Source organism: Pseudorca crassidens, chromosome 5, assembly GCF_039906515.1.
Source record: "Pseudorca crassidens isolate mPseCra1 chromosome 5, mPseCra1.hap1, whole genome shotgun sequence".
NCBI lineage: Eukaryota > Metazoa > Chordata > Mammalia > Artiodactyla > Delphinidae > Pseudorca > Pseudorca crassidens.
This window is the reverse complement of record NC_090300.1, coordinates 119,739,972-119,761,383: the sequence shown is the minus strand read 5'-3', so window position 1 is coordinate 119,761,383 and position 21,412 is coordinate 119,739,972. Positions and strand designations below refer to the sequence as shown.

Sequence of the window (21,412 nt, the reverse complement as noted above, 5' to 3'; positions counted from 1 at the left end):
GGATCTCAAAACAAGAATTAATGGCCTTTGACCCATGTACTCCACCAATAACAATTGCTTATTGAAAAAAGTGTATCTCAACCCATAGAGTAATTTTCTTGTGGTATTTGGGGCTGGGAGTGTAGTCGCATGGTGCTGATGGCTGCCCAAACCAGGTTCATGAAGAGTTTCTTAAAAGGGATGTGGATTTGGAGGCAAAACTTGTCACTGTCACTGCCGCTAGGCAGTCTCTGCCCTCAAGAAGTTTTTATTTCTCTGAATCAGATATGTAGACAAGGAATTACAATATGTTGCTGTAGATATTACAGTATATGTACATCCTTGTTTTCCACAGGTGAAAAAGTCTCCACTGCATAGTGGAGTTGTTGTAGGAAAAATGGGGCCCAAGAGGATGGTCGTGTTCCAGGTCTTGAGTGAGTTCCTGGTATGGAACGCCAAGTGAGGGTCCTTGGCTTTGCGTGGGAAAGAATTCAAGAGCGAGCCGTAGTAAAGTGAAAGCAAGTTTAGAGAGATGCGCGCTCCATAGACAGAGCGTGGGCCACCTCAGAAGGCGAGAGGGGCCCCAGCCCATGGGGTCATGATCACGTTTTAAGGACAGGGTAATTTCATAGGCTAGCAAGTGGGGGGAATATTCTTGGGGAAGGGGTGGGATTTCCATGAACTGGGACACCATCCACTTTCTGGCCTTTTATGATCAGCTTCGGAATTGTCACGGCACCTGTGGGTGTGTCATTTAGCATGCTAATATATTACAATGAGCGTATAATGAGGCTCGAGGTCTACTGGGAAGTCAAGTCTTCCACCATCTTAGACCTAGTTGGTTCTAACCGGTTTATGTCATATCCTGTTACTAAGATTGTGCCATTCTTTTAATGTTGTGCCCTGCCTCCTTCCTTCCTGTCTCAGAGTTATAAAAGAATATTCTTTATGACTGGCCTTTTAAGGACTCATTGATGAAGTTGAGGTATACACCATTCTGTTTGAATTGTGTGTGTGTGTGTGTGTGTGTGTGTGTGTGTGTGTGTGTGTGTGGTTTGTCTTCAGTAATCTGAGGGAAAAGGAAAAATTCAATTTAAAAGCTCTTATCCAGAAGACATTAAAAGTTGAATGACTATATTTGCATCTGAATTTGCCACTTAAGGTGCCCTTAATTGCTGATATGACTTTGACTAAATTGTCTAACCCTCCTGAGCCTATTACCTCATTTAAAAAAAAGAAGAAAGAAGTGTTGAGTTTCTACAATAGCCACACCTCTTTAGCTTAAACACTAGTGATTTTCAAAACAGGATCACAGTAAGGAATGCTGGTGTAATACTGGACTCCCAAGGTGTTTCAAGGAATAACTTGCCCTTACTGGCCGTGAACCCAACGCCATGCATCAAACCCCAACAAAAAGACAGTACACAGCCGTTCATAGAGCGCATTCCCATTTGTTGTAGACTCAAAAATGTCCCCCCCAAAGATATTCACCTAAAAGCCCTAAAACCTGTCAATGATACCTTATTTGGATAAAGGGTCTTGGCAGATGTAATTATTAAAGACCTGGAGCTTAGATCAACCTGGGTTAGCTGGGTTGGCCCTGAATTCAATGACAAGTGTCCTTATGAGACACCTACTGAGGAGAACAGACGCACAGAGGACAAAACGATGAGATGAAGAAGGCAGAGATTGGAGAGATGTGGCCATACACCAAGGAAGCAAGAAATGTGGACACCCACCAGGAGGTGAAAAGGGCAAGAAGCACTTCCCCCTGTAGCCTGCAGAGGGAGGATGGCCCTGCCCTGGCACGTTGATTGATTTCAGACTTCAGGCCTTTAGAACTGTGAGAGAGTAAGTTTCCGTTGTGTTAAACCACCAAATTTGTGGTAATTTGTTAAGCAACCACAGGCAATTCATACACAATTTCTATATCTTTGCTCAGTTAATTCCCGCTTCCCTTCCTCCATGAATAAAATTTAGAATCCTGCCTGCCCTCAGAGGACCTGTTTCAGTAGCACCTTCTTAGTTAAAGTCTTTTGTTTCTTCCCACCCCATGCAATAAGGAGCAGTCTCGCCTTCCTCTTTCTCCTATGGTATTTTATTTATGTGTCTGTCAAAACACTTCTTTATATTCCACTAGTTATCTTTCTATCCTGCCTCAGTACCTACCTGATTACTGGAATAGAGTCAGCACTTTGTAAATACTTCCTATGTAGCTATGGGACTGTGACTCAGTAATGCTGGATTAGGGCCATTCTTTGAGGAATTACCTAAGGTGCCAGTGCCTAACCTCCCGAATATTTGGCTGCTTTCTTGGAAGTTACTTTATGTATTCAGTGTCTTAAAAATAGGTGAGTGGATGACTTGATGGAATAGCAGTTACAAGAAAAGAGAGAAGGTTAAAAAGCAACTTTAAATACTGCAGTTACATTAATATCTCATTAATTAACTACATGTCTTTAAAAACCAATTGCCACATTATTTTTATGTATTTATATCATATGGGGTATATTAAAAAAAGGGTCTGGACTACATATTGTATGATTCCAACTATATGACATTCTGGGAAAGGTGAAACTATGGGGACAGTAAAAAGATGGTTGCCAGGGATTAAGGGTGGAACACAGAAGATGTTTAAGGCAGTGAAAGTTATCTATATGATAATATGATATATGATATGATAATATATCATTATATGTTTGTCCAGACTTTTAGAACATACAATACCAAGTGTATACTCTACGCCTTGGAATTTTTTTTTTTTTTTTGCAGTACGCGGGCCTCTCACTGTTGTGGCCTCTCCTGTTACGGAGCACAGGCTCCGGATGCGCAGGCTCAGCAGCCATGGCTCACGGGCCCAGCCGCTCTGCGGCACGTGGGATCCTCCCGGACCGGGGCACGAACCCGCATTCCCTGCATCAGCAGGCGAACTCTCAACCACTGCACACCAGGGAAGCCCGCCTTGGACTTTCAGCGATAATGATGTGTCAATGTAGGTTCATGGTTATAGTAAGGGTACCCCTCTGATGGGGATGTTGTTAATGGGGGGCTATGCATGTGTGGGGCAGGAGGCATGTAGGAAATATCTGTACCTTCCTCTCAAATAGGCTGAGAACCTAAAACTGCTTGGAAAAACAAATCTTTAATAATATTAAAAAGTGGGGGAGGGCTTCTCAAGGAATACATCTCCGGTAGCAGAATTTGAGGCCCCAGAGTAACCGGCATACCTCCTTGAGTCCTTCAGTCAGTTCACAGAGGCAATTGTCTAACATACAGTGTACATGGTATGGTAGGTAGACAGGATGATCTTAGGTGCAAGAACCCAAATTTTTATGTTTTCTAATACTATGGAGAAAACGCAGACAATTCTCCACTTATAGATGAGGAAGTTAAGGCTGCAAACAGTCACCTAATTTTTGAGAGCACGCCATTGCCTCTCTGAAACTGGATTTCATCATCTGTAAAAGGAGAGGTTAATGCACCAAACTGGGGAGGCTGCCTACCCTAAATCCTCTTCTAAAACTTGCATTCTAGGGCTTCTCTGGTGGCGCAGTGGTTAAGAATCCACCTGCCAATGCAGGGGACAAGGGTTCGAGCCCTGGTACAGGAAGATCCCACATGCCGCAGAGCAGCTAAGCCCGTGCACCATGACTACTGAGCCTGCGCTCTAGAGCCCGTGAGCCACAACTGCTGAGCCCATGGGCCACAGCTACTGAAGCCCACATGCCTAGAGCCCATGCTCCGCAACAAGAGAAGCCACCACAATGAGAAGCCCGTGCACTGCAACAAAGAGTAACCCCCGCTCGCCGCAACTAGAGAAAACCCGCGTGCAGCAACGAAGACCCAAGGCAGCCATAAATAAATAAATTTATTAAAAAATGCCTTCTATAGTCGTGCCACACTTGTACTGAACACTCCGTCTCCCTGACAACCTCTATAAACCCAGAGAGAGACATTATTGGCCCACCCAAATGTTAATTTTTATCATATGGAAATTCCTCATTGTATAATTATGCCATAACAGAGTGCCATATGCCTAGAACTATGCCCATGTGTCAAGGTATGTCACTTACTGCATACTTGTACTCTTTTTAAAATGATGCCTAATTACCTTTTTCCAGGGAGGGAAATGATGTTTATAACTTCAGCTTTAGGAATTGTACTTAGAAAAAAAAGATCAAAGTGATTTAGAAAGAAAAAAGCAATTTCTTACCTTTTAAAAAATATCCCACTTGAGACAAACGTTAAAAAATATATATTTAATTCCCAAAGGGACCTTGTGAGAAAAACATAAACAAATGAAGGAGTGTGTTTAGAAGAGAAATTGCGTTTCAAGCTAGGGCTCTAATTTCTTTCTGAATGCTATAACATTTTATTTTTAATTTTTTAATTTTTTTTTATTCTTTGCGGTTTGCGGGCCTCTCACTGTTGTGGCCTCTCCCGTTGCGGAGCACAGGCTCCGGACGCGCAGGCTCAGCGGCCATGGCTCACGGGCCCAGCCGCTCTACGGCATGTGGGATATTCCCGGACCAGGGCACGAACCCGTGTCCCCTGCATCGGCAAGCGGACTCTCAACCACTGCGCCACCAGGGAAGCCCTAACATATACTTTTTAAAAGGATAATAATCATAAAAGAAGAGCAGATACAAGGGGAAGAGATAGTCACATAGATTGTCTGACTTTTTTCCCACAGGGCAGCTGTGGTTTAAGATGTACCTAAGGTACTGACCCCAGGTGGAGACCATCAGAGACTGGAGTTAATGCTCGCTGGAAAAAATCCTCACTAATCCCAGACCTGAAACATAGGAATAAAATCCCTGAGATAATACAGTATTCTCCAAGACATGCCATCCCAGAGGAAATGGAAGTGTGGGTCACTTCCTAAGTGAATAATGCTCTGTGCAAACACCTAGTCCAGGTTCTTTATAGGCGTTTCAAAGATGACTTAGGTTGGATTGTACAAGGGTAGGAGAGGAAGTAAAGAGGAGAGGGAAAATGTAGAGGGACAGAAATCAATGGAGATCAGAGGGAAGTATGTCGTATAAGTTTGGATCGAGTATAGACCCAGGGAATTTGAGGTTCCAAACTAAGACTCTGGAGGTAGGGGTGAGGTCTCTAAATTATGTCTCTAGGAATATTATTCTGAGTCCCATTCTGGAATCAGGATGAGGGAAAGTATTTTAAAAATTCTCTAAAATAAATGACATGGATTCAGATGGTATCTTTTTTTTTTTTCTAATTTTTGGCTGCATTGGGTCTTCGTTGCTGAGCTCACGCTTTCACTAGTTGCAGCGAGCAGGGGGCTACCCTTCGTTGCAGTGTGCCAGCTTCTCATTGCAGTGGCTTCTCTTGTTGTGGAGCATAGGCTCTAGGCACGCAGGCTTCAGTAGTTGTGGCACGTGGGCTCAGTAGTTGTGGCTCATGGGCTCTAAAGCGCAGACTCAGTAGTTGTGACAAACGGGCTTAGTTGCTCCGCGACATGTGGGATCTTCACGGACCAGTGCTCGAACCCGTGTCCCCTGCATTGGCAGGCAGACTCTTAACCACTGTGCCACCAGGGAGGACCCAGCTGGTATCATTTAGATGAATTCAACCCCTTGGCAGTTGTTCAACAATCTGAAGTTAAAGAATGCACAGAATGGGGGAAACCTAATATTCTTAGACTGTATACGCCTTGCCAGGCACTTTTAATCTGTGGTCTCTTTTAACTTCAAAATAACCCCCTAGGATATATATTGTTATCTTGATTTTAAAAGTGAAGAATATTAGACACAGAATGATTAAAATTTTAATCAAAGTCTCACTGCTGATGAGCAATAGAGCCAGGAATGCATATTCTTTCTATCCTATCATGAAAATTCCCAGAAAGATGCAGTATCAAACTTTGTTATTATTGTTTAAATTAGGTTTATGGTTAGATTAATGTGTTCAAGGCAACTCTGTTTCATTATAATTATTCAGTGTCCCTTTGAACATGCCTCTGCCAGGGGCAACCTAGAGCCTCAGATCTATAGATGATATTCTTCTTTCATCAGTGTCCCAAAGTGCTTGCACTTCATTCTTTCATTTAACAAATATTTACTGAGTTTCTTTTGTATGCTAAATAAATATTCAGGTGCTTTAGACGTATACATCAGTGAACAAAACTAACAAAAATGCCTGTTTTCAAGGAGCTTACATTCTATTTAGGGGGAGATGGGAAACAAATACAAAACACAGTAAAGAAGTAAAGTAAATAGCATGTTGAAAATTAATGAATGTTATGGGAAAATTAAAGAAAAAATCTGAGTAGCAAAAGAGAGATCTAGAGTGCTTGGAGTGAGAATGGTGATCATCTTCAAGGATTGTAGGCATACCTGTCATTGAGAAAGCACAGTCTAAGCAAAAACCTGAAGCAAGTGAGGGATTTGAAGAAGCTGAAGTTACAGATATAGGGGCAACTAGAACAAACTGTCTAAGGCAAAAACGTCGTCTTTGACATGATCCTTTGACTGTTAACAAAGCCAGATGGCTGATGCAGTGTGAGTGAAAAGGAGAATAGGAAAAGATGAGCTCAAACTGGACAGGGGAAGGACAGATCATGAAAGATGTTCCAGGTCATCGCCTGCGCTTTGGCTTTTACTCTGAGTTAAATGGAGATTATGCAGAGTTTTGGGAAAAGATGTGATATGACTAAAGTTTTTAAAAGATTATTCTGTCACCTGTGTTGACAAAATATGTAGGAAGAAGGTGGGGTAGGGTTGAGGTAGGAAGACTTGTTATTTGAGTCTTGCAATGAAAGGTGAAAGATGTTAATGTCTCAGGTGAGGGTGGGAGTAGTGGGAAGACCAGGAACTGATTAGATTCTGGATATTTTATAGACATTGATTCAACAAATTTTTGAGATGGATTTCATAATGGATTTGAGAGAAAGAGAGGATTTGAGAATGACTCCAGGTTTTCTTGCCTGAACAACCGGAAGTATGTAGTTGCCATTAAGTACAAGGAAAAGCCTACAGAAACATGACTGAGACGAAATATCAGGAGCTGTTTTTTCAACAGGTTGAATTTGAGATACTTATTAGACTTCTGTATTACTTGTCTATCGATGCATGACAAATTACCACTATCCTAGCAGCTTAAAATAGCACCCAGTTATTAGCTTACATTTCTCTAGGTCAGAAGTCCAGACGGGTTCTCTGCTTAGGGTTTCACAATGCCAAAATCAAGGATCTATCCAAACTGGGCTCTTATTTGTACAATCTGGGAAAGAATCCATTTCCAGGTTCATTCAGGTTGTTGGCAAAACTCAGTTCCTTGTGGCTGTAGGACTGAGGTCCCTATATTCTTGCTGGTTGTTATGAGAGGGTCCACCCTCTAGTCGTTGTTCATGGTCCTTCCATCTTCATCACAGTAATGCTCCATCAAATTCTTCTCTTGACTCATCTCTCTGACTTCACCATCTGCATTCCTCTTCTGCCGCCAGCTTGAGAAAGCTCTCTGCTTTTAAAGATCTCTTGTGATTTGATTAGTTTCACTCATATAATTTTTCTTTTTGTAATACAAGAACAGCATCAGAGGAGTAACACTGGGAGTAGGAGAAGATGAAAGGGTGAAAGTCATGGGAATCATCCTAAATTCTCACTACTATCACATCCAAGTGTAGATGTTGAATAAGCAGTTGGATATATGAGTCTGGAGTTTGGAGACAAGATGCCAGCTATATTTGAAAGTTGGTGTTTAAAGTTTTGATTTCTGTCTTCCCTACATGCTCCTTAAGCAGTTGGGAGTGAGTTGCTAAATGACACTTAACCAAGGGCACAAATGGAGCTACTGACACAAGGTCAGACATTCACATTACCTAAAAGAAACATTTCAGTGACTCACTTCATCAGGTGGATCTGATGAGAATGTCACGCTTGCAGTGATACAGATTTTCCTGCCTAGAATGGTTGGTTGCTATTACTTAGAAGAAATCTACTTCAGCCTCGATGGCAGGCTGTAGCTGCTCCCTAATTTGTTCATTTGTTCAATCCTAAGTGGTCCCACTATTCTAACCAACTTTAAATAGGTCTATGTCAAAGAAAAATTACATTCCATATCTTTTATTCCAAGAAAATGGTTATCAGATCTAGTGCTAAAATTCAGCATCCACAGAAGCAGAAACCAGGCTGCTCAGTGAGGGCATGTCTTCTGGATGGAACAGTAAGCAGTTAGGAAGGAAGCGCTAGGACTTATATCAGTCATTATCTGGTGAATTAATTAACCTGAGGCTTGACTAATGGCAACCTATTTTGCTGTTAAGGGTGATTAACAAATTCTCCCACTTAGGCCTTAGTGCTTATGTATGCATATATGCATATATATGTATATTAATACATCAATGTGTGTATATAAATTTTACTATTAAGCATAATTATTTAAAATATTATTTTCAGTTGTTTTAAAATAGTTTAAATGATTTAAAGTAAAAGCAAAAAATGAAGGCCTCTTCCTGGAAATTTCAGAGGCTGATGAATAGTCCCCATTGTTTTGTTAAATTGAAATGCAACAGAAAAGGAAATAGAGCCAGGTGATGGTTTTCTTGTCAAAATCATTAGGCTTAATGCTAGAGGATACAGGACAAATGAACTGTAGAAGTAATTGGGAGCCACGTTTTTGTCATATGACATGCTCTCCATCTAAGCAAAGGGAACTAGGTGGGTGGGGACAGGAAGGGGGAGGGTACTGGGAACAGCTGACAGACCACTTCTGTTATGTCTAGTTCAACTTGAATTAGGAAGAAAGAAGAAATGAAGAATGTCTTGTGCTTTAGTATGAATGAATACTGTTGAATCAGATGTTAAGATTGACTTAATAGCATCCAGAAATCCAAAGGAAGGAGATTACTTAGATGATAATGAAACTGAAATTTGTGTTCATGAAAAACAGGTCATTTGGCCTGAAGGTGATGGTGGGATTGAGACTCAAGGGCCAAAAGCAGCTCTTTCCTAATATTCAAAGAATTGTCTTAATTAACAAAGGAAATATTTTTTGGCATTGTGTTGAAGGGTAGTATTAGAATGAATTATTAGAAATTAAGAGCATCTAAAACATTTGAGCTCAATGCAAGAATGGTCTTTTAAAAATATATATATTTTTTTACTTGAAGTATTTAAGCAAAAACTAAGACACAACTGGTGTAGAATGTTTGCACTTTGTTCTTTACAAACTAGGTGGTTTTTCAGCCTAATCTGGGTATGAGATTCTATGGGTCTATAAGCTGTAAGTTTATAAACTATAAGCTAGTTTTATTATAGACTTGATCTCATTACATGTGATATTTCAAGCCTCTAAAGTAATAAGGGTCACTGGGTTGGTAGATAAAAGCTACTACTAAAAAGTTTTTTTGAAGATCTATCATCTGTCATAATATCTCATGCTAGAGGGCCACGTCAGAGAAAAACAATTGTTTTTCCCCAAAACCTATTCTCCAATTTTCTCAAAGTGATGGAACCCCAAATTTTAGCTGGTAACATGGCAGCCAGAATAGAGAATTCACTTTGCAGCTTTCTTTAGAGCTAGTTTAAACAGAAAAATGGCCAGTGTATGGTAAGCAAAAGTGGCATGTGGCCATTTTCCTAAATCTTTCTCTGAGATAGTTGCTTCCGCCTCTGTCAGTTTCCCCCCATCCTTTAGCTAGTCCTCCTTCCTGATGACTTGATAGCTGCAGATGGAGAGAACTTCTTGAATCCTGAGTTTTCTTGAAAATGGAGACCATACCTGTTGAAGAAACAAGATAGGGGGATACATTTTAAGTGTTCTAACCACATACACACAAAAAAAGTAACTGTGACATGATGGATATGTTAATTACCTTGCTCATGGTGAATATTTTTCAATGTATACATATATCAAATCGTCAAGTTGTACACCTTAAAAATATACAATTTTAATTGTCAACCCTACCTCAGTAAAGTTAGATAAAAAAGTTAAAAGGAGCCTGAATGTCTCAGAACTTCTTCGAGCAACACTCAATTGTCTTTATCCAGACTTTTTCATGAGAAAAAAATAAATAATTTTTTATACGACTGTCATTTTTTTGTCTGTGACAATTAAAACGTAACTCTATACTGATATATAACTGTACGATAAACCTACAGCTAATCCTTCAGCAATTCCCAATTGATAATAAGAATTTGTCGTAGCAGGTAGACATCGCAAAAATATTCAGTTTTACATCTCTTGAATATTACTTTCAATTTGTTTCAAATTTACACCATTTTTCAACTTGTAAATGACATGAGAATTGCAGTTTATTTGCTTTTTTCAAAAATATCAAAGTTAGTTCTGCGACAGTTAAATCTGACATCTTCAACATTCACAACCTAGGCCCTTATTCTCGGGAGCTCTACCATTTAACTCGAAATTAAACCAACACTATAGTATTCCTGGAGTCTCAAGAACACTCTGGGGAGAGCCAGAGCAGACTCAACCATATATATTAATACGTACTCCACTGATATCCTCGTGGGACTCGGCAACACTGTGATTTACTGACTTTCTAGCTGCTCATCTAGAAAGACTATTTTGATTTCATATTTTTGAGGGAAAGAATATCTCATGTTAGAGTAAATTTATTGTACAAATATTAAAAAGCAATAATATTTCTTTTAAAAACATCCTGTTGATATCTCCTATAGATATGAAACGTTTTATGTGATAGATGTAGCATAGCATATAGCCAATGGACCATGGCAAGCTTTCTAGCACTGTCCTTTTAATGAACTTTACATAAGCCCAAGAAAATACCTCAGATGAAGAAAAAGTATATATTATACGTTCAGGCATGTTTGACTAGATTCCAAGGCTTATTCTCTAGACAATCACTAGGATGGCTCTCCAGGACCCATATTCCACCTTCTTTACAGAACAGACATGTAATCATTTGAAATTTAGGTTAAATATGAGTTAGCATAGTCTGGAAATTATTTTTTCTGAGAATTCCCCGAACATTAAATTTTAATTTAAAATTTGAGTCTAATTTCCTTTTATCAATATGTTATATAAACATAATGGACTGGGTAGCAAGCATAGATAAGCTTTTCTTCTCAAGATAGTTGTTGAACACTGGAGTAGCATATCAGAGATACATGGAGGAGATTTTTTTCAAAACACATGTGCCCAGCTCCCACACATAGCTTACTGAATTAAAACCACAGAGTTGTGGCCTAATAAACTCCCCTTTTCTAAAAAGAATGTAACCCCCAAATTTTGACTACTCACATGTCTACCCAGAATGAAAACTACCTTGTTTGTAGTTAGCTTTGGCCACATAATGTCTCTAGATGACTCAAGTGGACCCACCAACATTTAGAATCACTCTTCAGGGCTTCCAATTAGCCTAAATCTAGGTGTTGACGGAGATCCTCCCCTTTGGGACGCTGACAAGTCTTGGCACACACTCAACTACTGGGACCTATTAAAAAAATAAAAAGAGAATCACTCTTCAAAACGAGCTTATGTAGAGCAAGGTATCAAGCTGCCTTTCTCAATTGAAGTTTTTAAGAGCATATTATGTAGTAAGACCACAACTAGAACCCTTAAATAAAGACATATAAGGCTCCACTTGAATTTTTAAATGAAAGGGAACCATAACAAAGACAAAATGCAGTATTAGGAGTTCATTTGAAAGTTTGAAAGATCAGTTTGCTCTGATCTCTTTACAGAGTCAGCCCTACTTTGTCATCTCTTATAATTGCGGGCTAATAGCATAACTGATGTTCCTGCAGCCCAGTGATCCTTGGGTACTGCAGGGTCTTAAATCAGAGGGATTCAGAGATATTCACTCTGCAGAAACCACTGGCAAACAAAAAAGGAATGAAAATCTTTCGAAATATTTCTGAAGAGCGGTGAAAACAGATGTTTTTTTTCTTTTAGTTAAGTACGTATTTCAGTTAACCAGAGTTGATTTCTCAACCAGACCATAACTGTAGTGTTTATACATATATACATTTGAACTGGTACATATGTAACCGAACCTGTTTGACCTTGGAGATAAAATGAGTATATATTATATGTCACAGTAATTTGTACAAAATCCAAGGGATGTTTTTCTTATTGAGCCTGTGGAATGATTTGTGTTTACAGTGAACTGAGATAGAAGGGATGAGCCCAATTTCATTATTTCTGTTTAAGGAAAACATGATAAGGACAAAGGATTAAAATGTGTTTCTAATATAGCATTGAAACATTCAGATCTGTATTTTGGCTTGTGTAATCAAAATAGAATACTGAAGAATTAGAGAGTAATAACAAAGTAATTAATGACAACTCTTTACGTATGTATATATATATGTATGCATGTATTAATGAACTTATCTGTGGTCTGTCAAGAGTTATCAAGCTAATACTATGGCAAATTTACAACTCTCTTCTTGATTAAATCCCAGCTAAACGTTTCTGATGGCTTAGTAATAGAGTATATAAAATATAGTAATGATAGTGTAACCTGTAGTCAGTAGAGAAAGATCATTGTCAGGTCAATAAGAGGGAAGTCGTTGGAGAGCCAGGCAGCTAAGTTTGCCCCAGTGATTTTTTTCTGGCGTTTTGAGAAATAGAGAGACACAGAATTTTCCAGACAAGAATGATTTTTACTGATATAGCTGTGCATCACTGGGCCCCTTTCAGCACTCCAGCAAAGTAAATCCACCATTTCTTTAGCCTGATATAAGGAGTTCAGGGAGATGAGTGATTCCTTGTAAGTGAATTATAATAAGAGAAATGCAAAGCGTTTTTTTAAGCGTAAGGATACAAATAGGACATCTTACACTGGTGTTGTAGGAGGGCAACCTGGTTAGAAGTGTCCTGTGGTTCCCTTGTGAGCTTCAGTCAAGAAGAGCATTTGTTCTGAATATACTTAAGCAAAACAAGTGGCTAGAAGAATCATCACCTTGTGGTCAGACAAGCTGAGGATACCTCAGAGCTTCTCGGTTTTGGCACTATTGACATTTTTGGCCAGGTCGTTCTCTGTTGTGGGGACTGTCTTGTGCATCATAGGATAGTGGCAGCACACCTGGCCTCTGGTCGGCATAGGCTAGTAACATCCTCTCACCCCCTCCTTGTGAGAACCAACATATGACTCCAGACACTGCCAGATGTCGCCTGGGGAAAAGGTATAATTGCCCTGCATTAAGAACCCCCTAGTTACCTAGTGACCAAACTCACAGAATTTTCGGAAACGTGACCTGCTTGGTCTGCAATCACACCTCATGGAGAGAGTATAATTTGTGAGATAAAGAAAATATGTTGACACAAAAATCCGCTAATTCTTTTCCAATGCTTAGTAATACTTTTTGGTTGCAAACTCAGTAAGAGAGGTTTTATACATTTTCAATAATTTAAAACATAGCAGGATAGCTGACATTACACCATTATTACCTAGTATCAGAGATTAGTGAGATTATATCCTTGTTAAGAAAATAAATAAAAGATAAGATGGTATTTGTTGAGCATAAATATCAAGAAGTTAGGGAATGTTATTAGAATAGAACAAACAGTTGTATTAGAATAAAAATGAATGTAATTGCTAAGATAACTAAGTCTTGCTTAATACTGTCAAAGTTGGAGCAAATGTTAGTAGGTCAGACAAAATCTAATTTATAAAGACATATCTAAAGAAGAGAGAGACACTGGACCAGTGGCTCTCTCCATTCCTCCCTGTGTTTATTTAGTCCCCAAATTCTTAAGGATATAAGCATCTTGGTAATTAACCTTTGTTAATTACCTTATTAACCTTTGTCTTATTCATCTTAAAATATCTAGCATTTTGCCTGACTCAGAATATGTGGTTATTAAATGTTGAATTAATGAATTATGATACTAAATCTTATAATTTATTTCAGATTAGTCTCTTCCTATTTAGTCCCACTGGTTTAGTTCAGTTTGAAAATATATCTTGCTTGGAATGGTTTTTCTGCTTCCAATTTCACTCTCCACCATACTGCAGCCAAAGAGTTTTTTTTGAAAATTCATCTTGGTTTATGTAATTTCCTTGATTTAAATGCATTATTGACTTGCTATCACTGAGGGAAAAGCCTAAGACCTTTGGTAATAAACATATTAAAAATTTTTTATCTAGCTCCTACCTCATCTCCCGCTACTCACTCATATGCTCAGATATTGCAGCCATGCTGTTTTCCTGGCAATTCTTGGAAGGATTCAGGCTTTCTTGCATCTCTGTGACCACAGTCATGTTATTCCCTCAGCCTGGATTATGCTCTGCCTCTTGCCTGCCCTGACCTACTCCTAAAATATATGCTATCACCTGATTCTCAGCAAAAGGCCAACTTCTCTGCCTGGAATATCCTTGCTGAATCACGTCTTTCTTCCATCTTTCCTTGCACTTTGTTTCAATAGCGTATCATCCCCACCCCTGATCTATGTTTTTGTTTTCTGTGGTTTCAGCTACCAGTGGTCAACTGTGGTCCAAAACTTTTAAATGGAAAATTCCAGAAATAAGCAATTCATAAGTTTTAAATTGTGAGAGGCCATAATTATATAACTTTTATTACAGTGTATTTTTATAATTGTTCTATTTATTATTAGTTATTACTCTTAATCTCTTAACATACCTAATTTATAAATTAAACTTTATCACAGGTATGTATGTATAGGAAAAAAGAAACATAGCATATACAGGGTAGAGTACTATCCCTGGTTTCAGGCATCCACCGGGGTACTTGGAACACATCCCTGTGGATAAGAGGGACTACTGTATATACCACCTTTATAGAACTCTCTCTCTCTGCAGTCTTCCTGACAATGTTTTTATGGCCTACACTAAAACATTTATTAGGTTTTATCGTAACTGTCCATAAGTCAGGTCTCCCTGGGGTTTTCTCTTTCCTCGTGTTTTCCGTAGAGAACATGCAGGTGGTGAGGAAGTTTATTCTTTTTGCCTCTCTCAGGGGACTTTCTCTGGAACCTTCTCAATCCTAGACCTCTCTGCAGCTGCCAACAACCCATGGAAGATTCCATGTCACAGATACCATAAGAGCCCCCTCAGTTCTCTCATTTCCCAGCCTCTCTGGGGTCCTGTCTGGTTTCCCCAGACCCATGCACCAGACTTTCGAAAACAGAAACAGAATGGCAAACTCTGAGACCACGCAGTATTCAATTCTGGCTCTGTCTTTCACTCATTATGTGATACTGAACAAGTAATCATCTGTAAAGTATGAATAATGCGTTCATCTCACAAGGTTGTTGTGAAGATGAAACAACTAAAACCTGTAAAGCATGTAATTAGTGCTTTACACATAGGACTTGGCATATTTTGAGTGGGCAATCATTATTTGCTCTTCTTTTATATAAAGATGTAACTTCAGAGCCACCTAGTTCAAAAGGGTTAAGAGTACAGAGAGTGCAGTTTAGCAGAGAGCATAGCACGGGGATTTCCAAAGGCTCAGAGCTGAGCTATTTGAGTTCAAACAAGTGACTTAATTTCTCTGTGCCTCAGTTTCTTTAATGTACTAAATGGAGATCGTTAGTCCTACTTCATTAGGTTTTTGTAAGAATTAAATGAGTTAATTCATGTAAAGTACTTAGAACTTGTAATAAGTTAGCTAATTTAGTATTAATATTAACTTAAGGTGTTTTGGCACTCGCACCTGTGTAGAAGTTTGTCTCATGTGAACTGGCCCTTCCACTCAATATTTCTTTTTCCTCAAACTGCACCCCTATTCATTCTCTTTGGTACTCCCACCCATTTGAGGTTTCCTCTTATTCATTCTAGTGTGTAGAAAGCTTTAGTACTTCACACGTCAGCCAGATGAGTTCTAGAGGGGAATGGCTTTCCCTCCGTGAGCAATGGTGATTTGGTTCCTCCAATCCCAGTTTAATTTCTCCACCAGAGAGAGCTGTGAGCTGGTGTTGACCGGGGGTCACCAAGAAGGAAGCAAATTTTGAAAATCTAACCTTGACATTTTCTTAGGGTCAACCCAGCCAACTATATCACATATTGAAGAAAGAGTGCTTTTCCTATTAACCCCATTCTGGTCAGGCCCTTCTGAAATATTGTACATCTCTAACTTTTTTATCATGTTTAAACCCATTTGATATTTTCCTGTTCAACCTAAGGCCCAGGTAATTGAAAAATAAAGAACTCACTAATTATGAAAGGTTATGTTCTTTCTTTCAAGAGGAATGGAGTCAGTAGACAGTAAATAAGTTTGGTTCTAGAACCTTCCTCAGAAGGTGATGGTGAGGGAGTTGGCCAATTCATTTTACCAACATCTGCAACATCTGTTTACATGCTTATGAGGACAGAGGAAAGAATGAGGTTAAAAAAAATTAAGAATGACTGGTAAAGAGAAAATCTATTTCCAACTTAAATTTAAACTTACCATTTTAAAGTATACAGAGACATACAAATTTAAATTCACTGTTTATAAAATAAGCATGATACGAACTTTTCTCACTTCCCTCAGAAGTTTTCAAATTAATTAAAAGTTGAATACAAATTGATTATTGTTTTTAAACTAAGGAATAATCTGAGAATTTGTTTTGTGTATCCCATATAATATCTTTGACAAACATTGTTTCCTTTATATAAAAGCAAATTTTAAGAACTGTCATTTCAAATTTCATACAGCTAATCTTACCAAGATAAATTATCCTTCTAAAAGTACCTCTTCCAATAACATGATCTGAAAAAGGCAATTTATTACCCAGTTTGAAAGTAGTAACGTCATAAAATTGGCAGTCATCATTATATAGCAATTGATTACCTTAAAGTACATAAATGCATAATTCATGCCTTGTGGCTCACTGCTTAAAGGAATAAGTGACCATATAGATAATACTAAGACAGATTTCAAATATTGGCCAGAATGTCTCGATCATGCGAATTCACTTCAGGCAGTACAGACCAAATTGCTTTTACTTGATTTGCCTACACCCACCTCTTTATCGAGGGCAGTCATGTGCCTGGATGTTAATTATAACCACACCTTGTGATCAGTAATGTTTTCACAAATATAATTACAAAAGACTGAGAGACTTGGAGAGCTTTCTGTATTTCCATGGTGATGTACACAAACAAATAAAAAAAAAAGGTTTCCCTGAAAGTGTGATTAGCACAGCCCTGAGAGGGTCTGTGTTGGTATTTCCAAAAGTTTGCTTACAGCGTTCATGGTGGGTTCATTTGGGTGGCACAGAAATGCCCAAATAAACTGACGTTAATATAGAAGAGAACTGAAACTATTGAGAACTTGCCCTGTCGGTTTTATTGTTGGGATAAAAATCATACACTGATGCTCTTCTAATAAATATTTCAGACTTTTTATGAATAATAGTGCAGATGCAATCCCCTTTTAATGTCACGAGGTGAAGTGAAGGAAAAATTAAATAGATTTTAAGTTCAGCGTCTTTCCCTACTACATTGCTGGAATCCTCCTTTATTCACACAATAGATTAACTACCCTCTGTGCATACTATATTTTGCTCAGCCCTTAATATTCTGAAGCGGGACTGAAGCAGTCGTTATCTGTGGCGGTTCCTGGGTGATTTTCAAGCCCAGCACTACCCACCCAAGTGGTAGTGACACCGGCTTTCACTGAAGCCTTATTACTCTTAAAAGAGCAATTTGGTTGGTTGCACGGCTATTAGGATCACACAGCAGCCTGAAAGCTGTCAGTGCAACTGCTTCTCATCTTTTTCACACAATCCTGACATCTCTTCTCTTTTCTGCTGGACGCAGACATTACTGTTTTTATCATTTTCAATCAAGCTCTCCCAGAACGCTGAGGAATATATTCACACTGAAAGCAAAGTGGAGATCAGAAATTATTTTATAGCTCCTGGAGCAGGAGAAGTGCTGACTGCGGGCTGAAAGAGCTGGATCGTGAGAAATGTAGCTTGGCTCAGGGCTACAGCAGGGAGCTGCTACTTCAGCTGTTAAAGATGGCAATACAACACCTACCTCAGGTTTTTCAATGATTAATGCTATTTTAATAACTGGGAGGGAAGAGGATGTGAGAAATTTTGTGAAATTAACTTGTGGAAATGTTATCATCAGAGAAAGTGGGGAAAATTACTAGGCTTGAACTTCTCTTCATTTTGATGCTCTTTTTCTCTGGACCAACTCTGAGCAAGCTGACTCGGACCCCCTGGAAGGGAAAACCTTGGAAAGGGGGTAAGTGATGAAAGTTTTGTGTTAAAGATCTAAATGGAGTTAGCAAGGCTAGTCAATGGGAACTTGAAGACAGCTAAAGGTAGAGGAACTGCTTCTGTTCGGAATCAGATTTTTATTTCCAGAAGGAGGATGTGTGTGGTAGGTGGCTAGGAAGAAGAGGAGTTTTTCTCTGTTATTGTTATAAATATATTTTCGGAATTTTTGGTTTTGTGGGCTTGCAAAGCATTACGAGGATTGTTTGCAGCAGGGAGGATATAGAGCCAGATGCGTGTTGCCCTAGTGCAAGGATATATGTGTTATCCTTAGGAAGCTTCGTTATTTTAGAAAAGAAATGGGTTCTATGTCAGATCCCTGAATTGTTAGCAGATTTTGTGAAATGATCAGAGGGATGTTATGAAATGCGGTGCTGCCAACACTAATTTTCTAGCTGACTCCATCAGTGTTGATGTATTAATAAAGATAAATTGCATTAACTTTATTGAAAAAAAAATCAGCTGAACGAGAACAAGCCTTTCAATACTTCAGAATGTTGTAATCCATTTTCTTCTGCAGTTGAAAAATTATTAGGAGGTGAGAGAGAATTTGTGAGGCTTTGGACCTGCTTTTTTATAAAGTTCAGTTGATTCTGCTTTACCTGAGTGCCATTTGTTTATACTAAACACAAGTTATCAGGGTACCTGTTCTGTGAACGCTCTAAGCCAAAATGATGCTGCAGAAATATCTCAGGAGAGACTTTCCGGACAGTGTGTACATGTTTCGGGGGAAAATCTTGATGAGAGACATCTGAGGATTTTGCTTTGCGGAAGCATCCTTTTCACTTAATATTTTTATCTCAGTTCTAGAAATGTTTTCTGGGTCTGCCCACCTTTGCTTGGCTGTCAATGTTCCAATGTGAGGTTAAAGAGAAGCATGAACATTAACAAGAAGTTTTAATAATTTATCACAGCATTTCAGCAGGATTTTCTAAATACATGAGACCCTTCATTTGATCTTTCTGTGTCTCCTTTTGTTGCATTAAAGATATTACAAATCTTCCACCTACTGTACCTTTGAGGGAAAAGTTCCAACAGGCACTTAGCTTCGATGGGTTAGTGCAGATGCAGCCCCAAGGGGTTGGGCCTTGTAAATTATATCATCACATTCCTGTATTTCCTGGTGTTATCAATGGATTTTTTCCCCTTGCAAACTGCAAGCTGTTATTTATGTTAGCCTGCATGGCAGCTTTTTGGTAGCTTGGGATCTAGAGATGTATGGTGTTATCAACTCTAGGGGATGTCAGGAGTGTTAACTTGTACTTCCTATGTACATTTTTCAAAGACAGTAGGCAGTTCTACCATGTAAAAGTATCATTTCCTGTGATAAACTTTAGCAGTAGACTTTGGAGCCTTGGCTACCCAGTGAGAAAGTTAGATAGCTGCAAGATTTTAACCTAGTTAACCTAGTTAACTAGGTTAGATAGTTAACCTAGTCAGAAAGTTCTATTTCAAAGGGCATGTGTTCCTAGGCGTTTATTCATGGCACACAGCCTTAAATACAGATGCACTGCATTTCATTTGTAAATCAGGTCTGAAATGTTTCATCTTTGAACATATTACTGCTTTTTCCAATGTACTCTAACTATTCAGCTAGAAATTTGCTAGCTCTGCTGTGCAATGATGATATGACTCAGTCAAGTTAGGAATAAGCAATCATAGCAACATTTTTTTTATTTATTGTTAAAAGAGTCTTGTGTATTTTAAGAAGGTCAGGCAAGTTGCTGAATAACTTTAAACACGTTGACTGTTCTTTAAATTTTTTTCTTTTTTTACTGACGCTTTTTGTCACTGTCTATGCATTGCATGAATATTTTCCGCAGATTCTGAGTTCCTGCAAAGTAGCTTTACCTTGATATGCATATGTACATGTTGTAAATATTTATTTATTCATGAGCTTGGCTACTGATGGTTGTGTCAGTTGCACAACTCTGTTAACTTTCCTCTTGGCATATTCTGCAGTGTTTAAAAACAGTAGTTTACAATTGTTCAACATGGTTTTCTTTCTAGAAGTAGCGGTTTTATTATTTTGTAGAATACCTAGGAGAAGTATTTGTATATATTGGGTGGAGTGGAAAGGGAGAATGAGGCTTCTTAAATTAAACACTATGGCCAGAAGCAAAGAGGATCAAGGTTCAAAACAGAATTTTAAAGATGGTTTCTCTACCTTTTAAAATTTGCTTTATATCAATACTGATTCAAGCTTATCTGCTTTACAGAACAATCTTCAAAAGAGATGTTCTATTTCTAAAAATCCTGGGAAAAGTAATAATAACAAAACAACAGAGTTTTCTTCTGAAATAATTTTTTTTTTTTTTGCACTCACATTGCCTAGGTGCATTTGTCTTAATCTGATTGAGCAGCTGTCAACCTCCATGTGGCAACCTGCCCACGGTGACGATTTCCATTTTTGTTGTATTAACAGAGTCCACCGTTCTGAGAGAAGGGGTTAGGGGGCCAGGGCCAGGGAGAAGCATCCTAGATCAGTGAATAACTGTGGCCTGTGAGGAGTGGAACAGACAGCATGTGGCCTGGCAGCTCAAAACAGGTATTTGTAAGCCGACTTAGAACAATTGGAAGACAATGCTGATTATTGTTGGCTACCAAGGGATTTTTAAGCTCATCAATGGACATGAATCTCAAATATAGGTTAGTAGGCCAGCAAGTTTTCCCTCAGGCACATGCATTTCTATTTAATCACAATATATGAACTCCTCAAGGGAAGGTGGATGTCTCATCTGATTCGTTCAGAGCATAGCATAAGTGATCATAAGTTTGCATTCATGATAAACTAACCAGAAATCCTAAATACACTGCTGGCATCATCTTCATTAGGGTTAAAGGACCTAATTATTTTGCATTCAATTACTCTCACAGGGAAGAAAGTCTGAAAGATGTAAACAGCTCCATTCCAGTGAGCATAACTTTACAGAGAAGTTTACATTGTAGATGGTCAATATATGTAACATAAAGGGAATTTAAAATTATATCGTTTTTTAAAAAAAAATTTGCTATTGGAAATTAGACTTTAAGCTAAATTTTTATTTTTACAGCTACTCTCAAAGATGAAAATGGGAGGTAAATATGTATAAATAGAAGAATGGGTGTAAAAGCTGTAAATGGGTGAAGCTAGGGCAAAAGGGGGTTGTCAGAACAAACCCCTGGCCCAACAGAAACACTGGCCAATCAGAGCAACGTCTGATCAAGCTAAGGGGAGGAGCCAACCCCGACTGTCATTAAGGCCCACCCA

General features: G+C 38.7%; 1 protein-coding gene across 10 annotated transcripts in view; it reads left to right on the top strand.

Annotated features, from left to right (window-relative positions):
* Positions 1 to 21,412, top strand: part of ROBO2 (roundabout guidance receptor 2) — a 1,654,780-nt gene that overhangs the window by 382,771 nt on the left and 1,250,597 nt on the right. For 6 of the 10 annotated variants that reach the window (XM_067739219.1, XM_067739215.1, XM_067739217.1 and 3 more), the window contains exon 1: positions 17,588 to 18,130. The exons of 1 other annotated variant lie outside the window; for it this stretch is intronic. In XM_067739219.1, coding sequence (XP_067595320.1) covers positions 18,001 to 18,130 — 130 coding nt within the window. In that variant the 5' untranslated portion in view covers positions 17,588 to 18,000. Of the gene's footprint in view, positions 1 to 17,587; positions 18,131 to 21,412 lie in introns of those variants that run through there. 3 more of the 10 variants (XM_067739214.1, XM_067739218.1, XM_067739213.1) reach the window with 2 other exon arrangements.